Here is a 15,800-nt window from a genome sequence, read left to right on the forward strand (position 1 = left end):
CCGTCCTTACATGATGTATTATAGTATACTAAATGGTACTTTGTTTTTTATATACTGGTGCAAAGACACACCTCATTCGTGTAACTGTATCTTTATATGCAATGTTTATTAATGACTTTAATGCATCGTTCAATTCAAAACAGATATATTTGTAAAAGCTGTTTAATTTTCTTTCCAATAAAAAAAGAATTTAAAAAAAAAAAAAAATTGATATATCTTTCCTTTACAAGCGCCCAGAACCTGACTATTTTTATACATGCCCTCTGTATAGTATGGCGGTCACAGGAATGCTCTCTGTATGGTATGGCAGTCACAGGAATGCTCTCTGTATGGTATGGTGGTCACAGGAATGCTCTCTGTATAGTATGGAGGTCACAGGAATGCTCTCTGTATTGTATGGCGGACACTAGGAGGCTCTTTATAGTGTGTGTGTGTGTGTGTGTGTGTGTGTGTGTGTGTGTGTGTGTGTATGTATGTATGTATGTATGTATGTATGTATATATGTATATATATATATATATATATATATATATCCTCTCACCACAACCTCTCTATCGTTGTTAACAACACCACCATCTCATCTGTCACCCAACTCCGTTGCCTGGGTGTCACTCTTGACTCCTCTCTCTCTTTTGCCCCCCACGTCCAATCCCTTGCTCAAGCCTGTCGCTTTCAACTGCGCAACATCGCCCGCATCCGACCCTTCCTCTCACTAGACGCCACCAAAACCATCATCCATGCTCTCATCATCTCCCGCCTGGACTACTGCAACTTCCTCCTCACTGGCCTCCCTCTCTCCCATCTCGCCCCGCTCCGATCTGTACTCAATGCAGCTGCCAGACTTATCTTTCTCTCACATCGCTCCTCCTCTGCCACCCCTCTCTACCAGGCCTTACACTGGCTCCCTTTCCCTTACAGAATCCTCTTTAAACTTCTTACTACCACTTACAAAGCTCTCTCTCCCAGTCTACTGCTCCCTACATCTCTAACCTCCTTACCATTCATACTCCCGCTCGCTCCCTGCGCTCGGCAAACGACCGTCGCCTCTCCTCCACTCTTATTACCTCTTCCCACTCCCGAGTCCAAGACTTTTCCCGAGCTGCCCCCCTGCACTGGAATGACCTCCCTCGCTCCATCCGTCTCGCTCCCAATCTGTGCTCCTTCAAATGGGCACTCAAAACTCACCTGTTCCTGAAAGCCTACCAACCATCCACTTAACCCCTCATCCACTCTGCTTGTTCTCCCTCCTCTCCCCTGGTCCCTTTTTCTCCCTTGCATGACTGCCTCCCTTCGTGCCTGTTTTGTCCACCCTCCCTTAGGATGTAAGCTCGCATGAGCAGGGCCCCTCTCCCCTCCTGTCTTCATACCGACTCTTCTGCTCCGCCCTCACTCCATATGTCTGCCCGGAGTTTCCGAAGCATTGGTACTTAGTGTTTATTGTTCTGTGATGTTTTACCCTGTATGGTCTACTGTTCGTATTATGTAAGGCGCTGCGAAAACCCTGTGGCGCCCAACAAATAAATGATAATAATAATAATAAATATATATATATATATATATATATATATATATATATATATATATATATATATATATATTAGGACAGCAGCGCCCTTAAGCTCATCCGTGACAGTGTGTGGTCCGAGTCTCCCTCTATCATTACCAGGGAACTTGGTACCGTCCTAAAAAGGGTGGCCTGCGTGAGGATCACAGCGCTCTCTGCTGACGAGCAGCATCGGTTACCATCCTGTCACTTTTTATAGTGATCTGAAGTACCAGAGCCGTTGGTGCTCTGGCAATGCCGCAGCCGGGGTCCTGTGAGGAAATGTGTTTCCAACACAGCCCCAGTAAATAGCAGCTGCTGCACCTGCACCTCATGCTAAGTAAAGAAAGATATAAAAAAAAAAAAAAAAATTCTCTAAGTCTGTAAAAATAAGCTGCAGAGCATCACACAGGAAGCACAACTCCATGGGCACTCAAATTACATTGAGGATGCAGAGGAGAGGAGCATGTCTGTAGGTTAAAGAAATAATTAACTGTTTGAGTGCTAACTCCAAGCTCCCCTCATACAACCCCATGCTAGCAGTGTCCCCCAAATCGAATGAAGGAAATGAAATTAACAGTAAGTATAATTCTCTTATTTACAGAACATGATATTAATATGAGCTTGTAGGGTGGCATTTGTACATAAATGAACGTGTTCCTGATTTTGCATTGTGCTGCAGGGCTTTTAATAAACGCATAATGATCAGAAATTTACCAAAGGTAGGGTGAAGCAATCATTTTCATTAAACTTTAACTGCCTTTCTTGCTATGCAGGTGCAAGCACATAGCAAGCAGGTAAGGTACAATGCCCACATATATACGGACATAAACAAAAATGCATTTAACCAAACTAAATGAAAATATTTCTCACATAAAATAATGGAATATCTTCTGGATGTCAAAATTTGGTGGAAAAGCGTAAAAGATTGCATTAACTATAAAGGCAATCAAATGTGATTGTTGCGCATATTTAATATTGACAACATGACAATGGTATAAGACATACTCTGTAGAGTACATCCTATTGATCTGTAGATGGACCATGGCCATGTTCAATATTAGATTTCTATTATCTTTTTACTTATGAAGTGATGACATATTATGCAACGCTGTATATTGAGATCATGATACAAACCAATAGCATACAATGACATAGAACAGAAGGTAAAGATGGCCGTACCTAAATGATCTTACAATGTAAGAGGTGTGGGGAACACATGATACAGAAGGAAGCGGAATAACAATTAGCGGGGAAACAACAGTTGACAGTCTCTTATAAGAAATTATAAAACAGTCATTTGCAACTGACATTTAGATGCTGCTACCGATGATGTAGTGCAGTTGCAACAAATAGAGACAGCAACATGAACTATTCAGTATAGAAATCTTAAAATAGCTACTGGCAACCATAACTGCCCTTCATCGTTTATCACAACTGAGCATCCTTCCTCTGCTTGTTCTAGAGATGGCTTTTGCAAACTGTGCACAGCCTGGTGCTTTTATATTGTTATACTTGCCAGACGCAAAGAGATAGGGGTCCAGGTCTGGCTGCCATTGAAATGAGTAAATGTAGCCTTAACAAATAAATTAACACTTTAGGTATTTTCAATGTTGCTCTTTCATATTAACCATACTTGCCAAGTTTCCTGGAATATCTGGGAGACTCCCAGATTCCGGGTAGGTCTCCCGGGAGAGTATGGCAGCCGCTCACTTCCTAGTGAAGTAGGCAGAATTAGATCCAAAATGCCACAATTCTCCAGGAATTGCGCCATTTGACCCCACCTCTTGTTGTAAAATGACGCGTTTGCACCATTATGTCACAGCGGGGGGGCAAAATTATGCAATTTGCTGAGCCGCGCCCCCGTCGACCCACCTCCCCCCGGCAGCTCCCGGATGCCGAAATCAAGAATTCGACAAGCATGATATTAACAGAGGCTGGTTTTTTTTGTGAAAAGGGCTCACTCACCTCACTAGTTTCTTGCTTGAGTTTGTCCCTCAGATCTTTAAGGGCACATTCTCTCTCGCGTGAAAGCTTTATTTTCTCTTGTTCCAATGCACTTTCTGTCTCTTTTTTAATTTTTTCACTGAGAGCATTTTTCTCTTGCAACAGTTTCTTTTCTTGAGACAGCTGTAACTGCTCTAATGCCTGCCTGTGCTCCTCTCTGATCTCCTCTTCCTGGATCCTGCAGGAAATGGGCAAGCAGGGATAAATTCAGTCTAAGTAAGGTTGGTAAAACTATCAGGAAAACAGTTTTCTTGCATTTTATGCTTTTAAAGATAGGTGATGACCTGTGCACAATGTTACAATAATGCAGTGGGAAGTTAAAGTTTTCTCTCAGTTTAACTGATCTAGAATCAATGTTCTCAAGTCCACTGTGTCTCTAATAGAGCCTTGCACAGCAGTCAGTTCTCAATAAGTGATATCTCTTGTTCCATATAAATAGTCATTAGCTAAACAGAGATTATAAATCTACCTACTTTTTTGCAGAATAGTAAAAATTACAGAAAGAATGAATAACTGCAACAATAGCAATGTTCAACTTGTAAACTGTACAAATTAAGGTTTTTATGCAAAATGTCAACAGTAAATTGATTAACAGTGGCAACATTAAAGTATCCACACACAAGCGGGTCACGTTGGTGGCCGAATCTGAAAGATCCGGCAGTTTGCAGCCCAGGCCAAAGTATCAGATCAGCACAGATGACAGTAAACATGAATGGTTGAATGGTCTTAGTGGCCCATATATGTTGCAATTTTCTTCTAAAGCAGTCTAATTGCTCAACAAAATGAATAGGATGTCCACATCAGATGATCGGCTAGGAAACCCCTTTTAGGCAGGTATGCCAGGCTGCTGCCAAGTCTCTCAGCCAATAGTGGCAAATATTGCAATGTAGCTGAAGCTTTCCATCCCCTTTAAATCTATGTTTTAACATATAGATATAAATTATGCACAGGTTTAATGATCGTGGAAGTCATTCAAGACACATGCAAAAATTGTGTCCCTATGAATACCCTCACACACCAACACTGAAACTCTACGTGCACATTTCCAAGGTTAACAATAGATTCTTATTTAAGGCAACTTAGACTTCAGGTTTACTAGTCCTTAAATATAAAACAACACAGTGAAAAATAGATTAAAAGCTGAAGAGGGAGCAACAATTGTGGGAATATATTGTGATTGTACAGAAGGACACAGGAAAAAGATGGCAAACTGTCACCTGGCACCACAAGACCATGTAAATGAACAGTGATTTGTTCAATGTATTTACAAGTTATCCACTATTTATTTTTCTTTCTCAACATGGCTGTACCTAATGTAATCTCAAGTTAAATCCTTATTGTGTAAAAGTTATCAAATGCAACTAGAGCATTTACCGCTGAAATAAAACCTAAAGACAAGTAGTTTTATTGGGATTTTTTCCTCTATTTTTATATTATTTGTTTTTATATGAAAGACTAACAGAAATTGACATAAATCTTCATTGGACATTTCCTACTGATCCCTTCCTTGGGGTTTCAGTTTTACACTGAGGTCTGTAGGGGTTGCAGAGAGGAGGAGTCAGCAGCAAGCTTAGTTAGCTAACTATCTAAGTGCCAACTACATGCGCCCTTATACAACCCACTGGTAGCAGTGTCCCCCGGATGGATTCAGAGAAAGAGACTTAAGGTAATTTTGCTTACTTCATTCTATCCTCTTCTTCTTTCCTCTCCAAGTTGATTTCTGTTTCCAGTCTCCGCAATCTCTGCTTCTGCGCCTCTCTCATCCTTTCCTCTTTCTCTTTTGTCTCTTCTTCCAGCTTTACCTGCAAGGCCCTATGTAAAACACAAGTTATTTATAATTGCAGCACCTTGATTTAACGAAACACATAACATGTCTTCATCTCCAGATTATACACCTGGCTAAGCCGTCTCCTTTTCCTTTTCTTACTCCTCTGTATTACACTGATGGTTTAAATTCATCTAATAATTGCACCATAAAGCATAAATCCTATTTGATTACTGTGCGCATTCAAAAATAACAATTTAAACTTGCTTTAAACCCTTTTTTCTCTTATTGCATTGGGGGATACCGTACATTGTTTTTTTGTTTTTGTTTTAGTGCACTCACTCCTGGTTGCACTCAATAGCCCAAGATTTAGAGAAAAGGATTTAACATAATTATAAAATGTTATTTCACAATCATCCAATCTGGGGAACACGGCTACCATGGGTTGTATCAGGGTGCATGGAGTTGGCACTTAAACTACACTGAAGTCTGTAGGAGTTGCGGAGGGGAGGAGTCAGCAGCAAGTTTTGTTAACTGTTTAAGTGTCCAAGGAATTGGGCTGATACTCTAACTATTGCAGCAAGTACTGCAGAGCAGTAGTTTTTTATTTTATTCTTAGTTTCTATATTAATCTCTAGTATAGTCAGAAGTAATTGTGCTGCGGGCAGCACATTTTCCTATTAGCTTAGGATGGAAGTTTTTCCATCCGTGAACAAGTAACTTAATTTCAGCTTCTATTGTCTGCTTCGCAGATTCAGTGACAATCACTTACATAAGCGAGACTGTCATACATTTTATAGCAGGTCTGATGCTGCCGGTAGGCAGAGAGCGCTGGGACACTGTATGAAGGGCAGACATGTTGAGTGTAGGGAGTGGATGAGGATTCCCCCATGACTTTGGTGTGCCCCACAGCGGGAAAATAATGCTGACAAACGACCGGATTCTGTGCAGCACCACAGAGCCATAACTGTCAAAACTGCAGTTTCTGACTCTTTTCCTCACCAATCCTGCTCCTCACTGAGGCCACTGCTAATAGCAGAGCTAACCACCTCACTGGGGAAAATGTTTGTACATTCAGTCTATTAATACACATTATGTAGTAAAAAAAACAACACACTATTTGGTTCACAGATTACTTAATTTAGAAGTATTCCTGTAACCCATATTCACACTACATATCAGAGTTTTGCTGTAAGGTACTGTTTTGGGGTTTTAGTCAGGGACAGAACACATATTTGATTTGATATGTGATTTTTTTTTCCTGCACTTTCTTACCTTGCCAGATGTTTTCACAATGTCTGACAAAGGGAAGACTGCCGAGGTTAAATTTTATTCATGCTCCAACTGAACAGCCAAACTTGCAGTTGGACCAGAAGACTGTATGTGCAGAGTGTGAAGCGGCGGCCCAGGATAGGCATGCACAGGGGACCACCACACAGATGATGGAGGAACCGGCGTTGTTGGTCTCTCTGGTACAGCCAGTCAGTATGCTGACCCAGCTCACTAACCGACAGGCAGTGAGGAAAGCATCCTCTGGGGGCCCGGATGTAGCTTCTACATAAGCGGCATCAACAGAAATGGTTGTCACCCCTATTCAGGAGGTAACAGGGGAAGAGGCAGGCCAGGTACTCGCCATCTCTCCCCAAATCACCCAGAAGGAACCCGTCTGGTCATCTTCTTTAGGAAAACGCCTAGACCGATTAAATCGGTTTCTGGATTCTCCCAGACACCTGGTACCTAGAGCAGAGCACCACAAATCTTCTCAACCCCTTCTTTCTGTTACAGACTCTGAGGGATCCTCAGAGGAGGAAGGGGAACCGGTGGAGGATTCTGACTCTACCCAGTTCAAAGACTGGGATGAAACCTCTAGGAACCAAGGTATACAGGACTTGGTACTGGCAATCCATCAGGTCTTAGGGCTAGATTTACTAAACGGCGGGATTGAAAAAATGGAGATGTTGCCTATGGCAACCAATCAGATTCTAGCTTTCATTTATTTAGTGCATTCTACAAAATGACAGTTAGAATCTGATTGGTTGCCATAGGCAACATCTCCACTTTTTCAAACCCGCAGTTTAGTAAATATACCCCTTAGACTTTTAAAAGTGGAAGACCAAGTATCTTCAGAACAAAGTCTTTTTAAGCATTAAGAAATGCAAGACTGTTTCTTTTCCATCATCAGTGGAAATAACGGACATAGCCAAATCTGCTTGGAAACCGCCAGATCAGAAATGTTCTATTTCCCGTTGATTTGTGAACCTTTACCCTTTGCAGGAACAAAAGGTGGCTCGCTGGGAGCAAGTTCTCCGAGTTGACACACCAGTGACTAGGTTGGCTCGTCACATTACCTTACCAGTCCATGGCTCGGCAGTCCTTCAGGACGCTATGGACAGGCAAATAGAGGGGTTCCTCAAGGCTATATTCGTAGCAGCAGGACTCTCGTTTTGACCCATGTTCTCTTCAGGTTGGGTAGCCAGAGCCATGGAAACTTGGGCTGATCAATTGTCAGCGGGGTTGCAGGACTCAGAATTGCTACCACTAGCACAACATTTGAAGGAAGAATCTGGTTACCTTAATGAGGCTGCACAAATTGCTGCCTCGATTTTGTACTCTGTGTCCGCAGATGCAATTGCGGCTAGGAGGACCCTCTGTCTTCATTCCTGGGACATGTATGTAGAATCTAAGAGGTCCCTAGAGGCGCTTGTCCACTCCTGATCAATTCTTTACGGACCAGAATTGGATAATATCATATGCCATGCAATGGGTGGCAAGAGAAAAGTCGGGGGTTCTGCTCAAATCTTTTCTTAGCTCCTAAACAAGACGTTTCCTTTCTGACAATCACATCTCAAGGGTCTCAACCAACATCTTCGGGTGGACAACATTCGTATGGAATCAGTCCTCTCAGTGATCAACGGGTTGGAACCTCAGGAGTTTCTGCCGTCCATAGATATCCGGGACGCATATGTCCATGTCCCCATTTGGGAGGGGCATCAGCCTCTCCTTCATTTTACGGTGGGAAGCTCCCATTACCAATTCAAGGTGCTTCCCTTTGGTCTTTCCACAGCTCCAAAAGTATTCACAAAAATAATGGAAGTCATGTACGCAAGCCTGCGAGGTCTGGGAGTGAACATTGTCCCTTACTTAGATGATCTGCTTATCAAGGCGTCGTCGAGTCAACTTCTAGGTCAACACCTGACCCCCACAATAGAGATTCTGGAGCAACATGGGTGGATTATAAAAAAAAGTCCCAATTGATTCCCTGTCAAAGGATGAATTTTTTGGGTCTTCTGATGGACACCAGACTTCAGAGGATCTTTCTTCAGGAGCTAAAGGCTTGTTCTCTGCAGATGTCGGCCCGACCTTCCATGCTCTTAGGCATGAAGCTCCTGTTCCCTTACGAATGGTTTCATTCTCGCACCTTCCAGTGGGACCTTTTAAGGCAATGTTAGGGGTCTCCAGTCAATCTCGACACCCAATGGATCCATCTCTCCACAGAGACTCGTATTTCCCTTTGTTGGTAGCTGAATGAGAGCCATTTAATGATCGTCCTTTGTTCCGTGTTCATGGACCCTGGTAACAAGAGATGCCAATCTACAGGGCTGGGGGGAGGTGGCGTTACATCTTTGCCTGCAAGGACATTGATCCCTCCCTGCTGGACCACTTCCCATCAATGTCCTAGAACTGAAGGCCAAGTATCTAGCACTTCGGTGGGTTCAAGCCTACCTCCAAGGGAAACTGGTCGGTCTACAATCGAACAAAGCCACGGACGTGGCATACATAAACCGTCCGGGAAAAAGAAAAAGACTAGGTGCCATGCTAGTGACAACTCAAATCTTGTCCTGGGCAATATCGGCAGTATTCCTCCCCGAAGTAGACAATTGAAAGGCGGATTATCCCAGCAGGCATGTAATTATCCAAGGAGAATGGTCCCTACATTCTCAGGTCTTTCAGGAGCTGGTCCGGGATGGTGCCTTCCGGTTCTGGATCCAATGGCGCCTTGGCACAATTGTCAGGTATACCCGTTTTTGTGCAAGAACCAGGGATCCATTGCCGGTTGCAATAGACATCATGACCATGAGATGGGAGTTTCAGCTGGCGTTACACTTCCCACCGATTCCAATGATTCAATGCATGCTCAGATGTGTAAACATGGGAGGTCTTCCTGTGATTCTCATGGCACCAAACTGGCCAGACTGGTTTGGTTCGCTAACATACTGCAAACTGCGGAGGGACCAGGGCGAGAGGCCCTCCTCATACAGGGGCCGTTTTATATTCATGACTTGCCTTGGCTAACTTTAATGGCATGGCTGTTGAAGCCGGTCTCTGGCGGGCCAAGGGATTTTCCTCCAGGGTAGTGGATACCCTGATGCGGGCAAGAAAACCAGTTTTGGCTCGCATATATCACAAGGATGGTGTGAGTGTTGAGATTGCAATCCGAAAGCCTTCCGGATGTCCCATTTCCTGGTTTTTCTGCAGGATGGTATGGAAGCTGGACTTCGACTTAGTTCCCTGAAGGTTCAAGTCTCAGCTCTGTCCCTTTTCTTACAACGTTGTTTGGCTACCTTGCCAGATTTGAAATCTTTTCTTCAGGAGGTGTTACATGTTTAACCTCCATACGTTCCCCTTTTGGCTCGCTGGGATTTCAATGAAGTTCTTGAGGTCCTGAAAAATTCTTCTTTTGAACCTCTCGGTTCTACAGAACATCTATTGAAGTGGAGGGTGGTGTTCATGTTGGCTATAGCGTAAGCTCGCCAGCTTGTATTTCATGAGGATAGGGCAGTCCTTTGGACTGGTAATTTTTTTTTCTACCGAAAGTGGTCTCGGGATTCCACATAAATCAAGATATTGTGGTTCCGGCTTTAAAGCAGGGTGTGTCTTTATCGGGACCTTCCTCTCCGGCTTCCCTGGAGGTGGTCAGGGCTTTGAGCATATATGTAGATAGGACCTCGTCTTTTTGAAAAACTGACTCTCTCTATGTGCTATACGACTCCCATAAAATGGGCTACTGGGCCACCAAGTAAACTATCGCTCGTTGGATCAAATCTACAATTAGGCAGTCCTATGTAAGCTCCAACCAGCCTGTGCCAGATAGGATCCCGGCATATTCTAACTAGTCGATGGGGGCATCCTGGGCCGCACGTCACAGGGCTTCTGCAGAGCAGCTTTGCCGGGTGGCTACCTAGTCATCTGTCCATACCTTCACCAAATTTTACCAATTCAATGTGTTTGCGTCTTCAGACAGTTTTGGCTGCAGTGTTCTACGTGCCAGGTAGTTAGAGCGGTCTCTCCTTTAGGGGGGCTGCTTTAGAAAGTCCCCATGGTAGAAGTGTCCCACAGATTGGATGATTGAGAAAAGAGGATTTTTGTACTTACGCTAAATGTCTTTCTCTGAATCCATCTGGGGGAACACTGTTTCTTCCCTTTTGCTTTTCTACTGTTTTATCTTGGTTGCTTGACTTCCCTTCCTTGGGCCTTTAGTATTACATTGAAGTCTGTAGGGGTTGCAGAGGGTAGGAGTCAGCAGCAAGTTTAGTTAGTTAACTGTTTAAGTACCAACTCCATGCACCCTCATACAGTCCAAGGTAGCAATGTCCCCCAGATGAATTCAGATAGAGGTTTAACGTAAGTACAAAAATCCTCTTTTTCCCACCTACCCCTGCTATATTTTCCTTACTTCATACTATCTTCTTCTTTTTTTCTCTCCAAGTTGAGATCTGTTTCCAGTCTCAGCAATCTCAGCTTCTGCTCCTCTCTCATCCTTTCCTCTTCCTCTTTTGTCTCTTCTTCCAGCTTTTCCTGCAAGGCCCTATGCAAAACAGAAGTAATTTATATTTACAGCACCTTGATTTAATGAAACACATAACATGTCTTCATCTCCAGACATTACACCCGGCTAAGCTGTTTCCCTTTTCTTTTACTTACTCACCTGTATTACACTGATGGCTCAAATTAATCTAATGAATGCCCCATTAAGCATAAATCCTATTTGATTACTTTGTGCATCCAAAAAGAGTTTACATACTGTGGTGCAAGAAAAGAAGAAAAGGTGAGAGCTGAAGTGGTACAATGTTGGTACATGTTTATAAGTTATAGATATTAAAAAAATAAAGATTTGTTTTGTACGTTAATTCTGTCTACACTTTCTGGTATTCATTTAACCTTTTCATTCATTATGCAACCTAAGCTTTTATGTCTGTACATGGTGCGTCCTAAAAAAATAAAATAAAAAATAAAGAAATGCTTATAGGAATTTATGAGAATTTTTTTAGAATGCGGTTTAAGTGAGTGGAGGGCATCTTAGGAGCATGTATGCATTAAAGCTATTCTGATATGCCCACAAGGAAAATTTTCTGAACATAACTGTATTATATCAATGCTTAAATACCTGAGGTTACTCTCCTGGTGCTGTTGTAACTTATGTCTCTCGTTCTCCTCTTTTTTAGTCAACTCTTCTCTCAATTCCTGCAATTTTTGTCTATGCTCTTCCTCTAGTGCAGTCTTCTCACACTCCACCATCATTCCAGATGTATCCTTTGAAGGTTTAGAAGACTTATCAGGGAGCTTCACTGGCTGTTCCGTTTCTAGACTGAACACTTTACCAGTATTTTTCAATAACTGGCTGCCAAGTTTGTATGATTCTGTTGCCTGTTTAAATGGTTCTTTTGTAGATTTGGCTTCCATGGTAGAGCTCACAGTTTTTGTGTCTGAATGAATTGGACTACAAAATAGCAAAATAAAGTTGTTGTTTTTTCAATCCTAGTCAAAATAGATGTACATGATTGTATAGCCCTAGACTTAAACCCACCTCTCTCTGGTCTGCAATGGCCGTTTTACTGGATCCATGTGATTATCTTTACTCCATTCCTCTTCTTTGTCTTCATCCACCCCCTCTTCTATTGCCTCCTTAAAGAAAAAACCCGAAGAGTTCTCAGATTATCCCATATTTTATAGTCATAAACATTCAAAAACAGCAGATCTAGCATTACAGAAATCACACTACTACCACTTTTGTATACTCGAATTTCACAAATGAGCCACTGCCTTTGATCATTGAATGTGGTATAATGTTATCCACTTAATGTACAATACTTCCTGATCTATACAACCTACTGCTATGTTAAATTGTTCAGCTAATTTTATTAAATCAACATTATTTTCCAGTTCCTTTAATAACTAGTGTGCCCCTTCTGTTACACCTGCTCATGCTTACTATCATGGGTCTGTTATTCCCGCACACAGACAGAGTACACAGAGTAATCTGCACATGCTACAGCTGCCATCCAGCTGAGTCCTGAAACAATAGGCATGAACATATAATATCAATGCATGAAGTCTGCCAAGTAACATCAATGTATTTAAGAGAAGAAAACCACATGATGCCATCTGCTGGCAACACACACTCATTGCAAGGAGATTTGTTTTCCTGTTGAGAGTAAGCCCATTGTGTGAATTTAAAGCTGAAATAATTTAATTAAGTATTTTCTTCAGTATAATCGCAAACTCATTGACAGCAACTATTTACTGAAAATATGTAATGGATAGGAGAATGTCATACTTTTGGACTGAGAGGTCCAGGAGACAAAGCAGTGATGTCAAGAACTTTTTCAAAGGTGTGACCACCAAGCTCAAATTCCTGTAGGAAAAAAAAAAAGAAGAAAACAATATATTATATATAATACACATAAGAAATTAACATTAAAAGCAAATAATTGCTGCATCCATAGCATAGATTTTTTTTCAGTCTTGACAGCCAGGGGTGAATTTACCACAATATTGTATTCTGCCCTAAAATTAACTTACAAAGGTGTAGGTATAAAGAGGTAGCTTTCTAATGTAAAAGTTTGGAGCTCACCATGCTTGGCAGTCCGCTGTGGTCAGATTTAGGAAGATCCTTCACACTTTCACTGGGTTCAGTTGTCTGTAATAAGAGGTAATGTGGTTGTGAAACTAGAGGACAAGAAATGGATTGCTGCAGCCACAGCAGGTTCAGGAATACAACATGCAGACTACTATACTTGCTAATAAACACAAAGAAAGCTCTAAAAACACATGGAGGCCCTCTCGAAAGCAACAACAGCTGAAGAAAAGAAGTGAAACTTATATATGAATAAACCACCAGAACCTGTGAACAAATCGATTGAGAGAAGATAACTGTTGTGGTGGCCTGGGCAAAATTAATTACATAATTATTTATTAATAATTATTATTATTAATAATAATAGTCTATTATGGATTCTACCACCTTGGAAAATACCAATTGTGTAGGATTGTCAAACGTTCTGTTAGCAAAAGTGCTATGCCTCTCAGTATCAGTTATGTGGAACCAATGATATAAGCATGGTGTCCTATATAGATCAGTGGTGTCCATGTTGAATGTAAAAGGTAGCCTATACTACATGTTGAAGGACCATTCATGCAATATATGTGAAACAAGACACCATCATACAAGTCTATGGCATTATACCGGACACTGGACATACCACAACTAGTTAGCCAGTTCTGGCTAGATCATTGATTTAACCTACAAACTCAATAATGTAGCTAATGTGATAACATCCGTTTGATTTCAGAGTGGTTCACGTGTCTGTTATGACAAATGTCAGTTTGGTTTATGAAACAGGCACACAACCAAACTTTCTTTTTAGTTTGGTAAGTTCTGTGACAAACAGATGCTACATCAATGTGGTTGCTGGATGTAACAAAAACGCAACTCCTTTGCAAAACAACAAAAAAAGATGTATTAATCTAATTCCACATTACACACCCTGGAATTTTATTATTTTGAGGTGATGTCCCCATAAATGCATGCCCAGTAATGTCGATAAGTAAGCAATTTGTTTCACAAGGATGCTGCGGTGCAGTGGCGCACGCAGGATTGTTAGGGGGGGTTTCCCCCCTCCCAAAAAACAAAAACACACGCGAGAGAGCTGCTGCAGCTCCGTTTCAGCAGCACTGTAGTATACAGCAGCCGCGGCGCCGTCAAAGAAGCGTCCGCGGCGGTGCTGTATATAATACAGCACCGCCACGGACGCTTCTTTGACAGCGCAGCGGCTGCTGTATAGTACAGTGCCACTATGTGGGGCACTTCATTAGCGGAGGGGAGGGGTTTCTGGAGACCCAGAAACCCCCCCCCCTGTGTGCGCCCCTGTGGTGCTATGTATACAGTACAGTAAATGCAGATTTTTCACTACACCTTCCTTTTACAGGAAGAATAAATGAGTATTGCCCTCAGAAGACATAGAGCATTGAGAGTCGCACTAAACACCCACAGCAAAAGGGTCAAGATTGGCATATTTTGCTGGCAAGCCAGTTCCAGCATTATTATATTAAAAATAGTAATTTACTGAGCAAAGAGCTTAACATGATAGAGAATAGAATAGAAAAAAAAAAAAAGAACCGCAAACTAAAAATCAGTTTTGTGTGAAGATGAAGAGAGATGTAATACTTTGCAGGTGCTATTTCAATCCTCCTGGGTCCCAGAAAGCTATGGCTCTGGTACTGATATATGGCACCAATATGCCCAACACACTTTAGACCGGCTAAATAATAACAATGAGGATAAAAGTGATAAGGTGGAAATATCCACTTACCATATAATATACTTTTAGTATATCTGTCAGTTTTAATAACCTCCACATGTTAAAAGCGACATTCCCGAATATCTACAGTCATAAGTAACGTCACTTGTAATGGTGTGGCTGAAAACTGCGGTTTTAAAGCAGCAAAGGCCGGACTGACCGCCTGTATAATGTAAAGCAGGCGATGGGTCCGGCCACTGCCTCTTTAAAAGCGGCATTTTCAGTCAGATCATTAAAAGTGACATCACTTCTGACTGTAGATATTCGGGAACGTCGCTTTTAACATGTGGAAGTTATTAAAACTGCCGGATATACTAAAAGTCTATTATATGGCAAGTGGATATTTCCACCTTGTCGCTTTTATCCTCATCGTTATTATTTAGCCGGTTTAAAGTGTGTCGGGCTTATTAGTATCGTTAAAGTGACTACCACCGAGAGCTATAGTGTGTGATACAAGCAAACAGTAAGCTTATAGGGAAGTGGAATGTGGGTCCATTACAGCCATTGGGCACTCGCAGATCCAAACAATGCCTGCAAGGTAAATACAATGTCTTCAATTATCTTTTTACTCCTCTTTCTCCATCCAAAACACAGTTGTTGTTCTTTAAATATATATTGCTTTGATACCATGTAGTAGATAGCAACACTACCCAAGTTGCAAAAGGAGGAAATGTCTTATTTTGCCCTGAAAATACTGACTGTAGTATCTCCATTATTCAATGGGCCTGCTAAAAAGGTAAAGCAGCACATCCTTATATAGAGTATACTATAATGTATTTTTTTTTTTTTTCAATCTAGGAAGCTGATGCATCACACACTAAGTTCTGCCTTCTTATTCAATGCCACTACTACACCTAGAGGAGCTAAGGTTCACCCCTGGTTATAACAGATGCAGACTAGAAGCAGA

General features: G+C 41.8%; 1 protein-coding gene across 2 annotated transcripts in view; it reads right to left on the reverse strand.

The window, feature by feature from the left end:
• Nucleotides 1-15,800, reverse strand: part of CEP164 (centrosomal protein 164) — a 108,762-nt gene that overhangs the window by 63,421 nt on the left and 29,541 nt on the right. For both annotated transcript variants that reach the window (XM_075190012.1, XM_075190013.1), the window contains 7 exons: nucleotides 13,168-13,233; nucleotides 12,871-12,948; nucleotides 12,121-12,218; nucleotides 11,701-12,033; nucleotides 10,990-11,121; nucleotides 5,231-5,362; nucleotides 3,512-3,728 (listed from right to left, as the gene is read on the reverse strand). In XM_075190012.1, coding sequence (XP_075046113.1) covers nucleotides 3,512-3,728; nucleotides 5,231-5,362; nucleotides 10,990-11,121; nucleotides 11,701-12,033; nucleotides 12,121-12,218; nucleotides 12,871-12,948; nucleotides 13,168-13,233 — 1,056 coding nt within the window. The remainder of the gene's footprint in view (nucleotides 1-3,511; nucleotides 3,729-5,230; nucleotides 5,363-10,989; nucleotides 11,122-11,700; nucleotides 12,034-12,120; nucleotides 12,219-12,870; nucleotides 12,949-13,167; nucleotides 13,234-15,800) is intronic.

This window comes from Mixophyes fleayi, chromosome 11 (assembly GCF_038048845.1).
Source record: "Mixophyes fleayi isolate aMixFle1 chromosome 11, aMixFle1.hap1, whole genome shotgun sequence".
Classification (NCBI taxonomy): Eukaryota; Metazoa; Chordata; class Amphibia; order Anura; family Limnodynastidae; genus Mixophyes; species Mixophyes fleayi.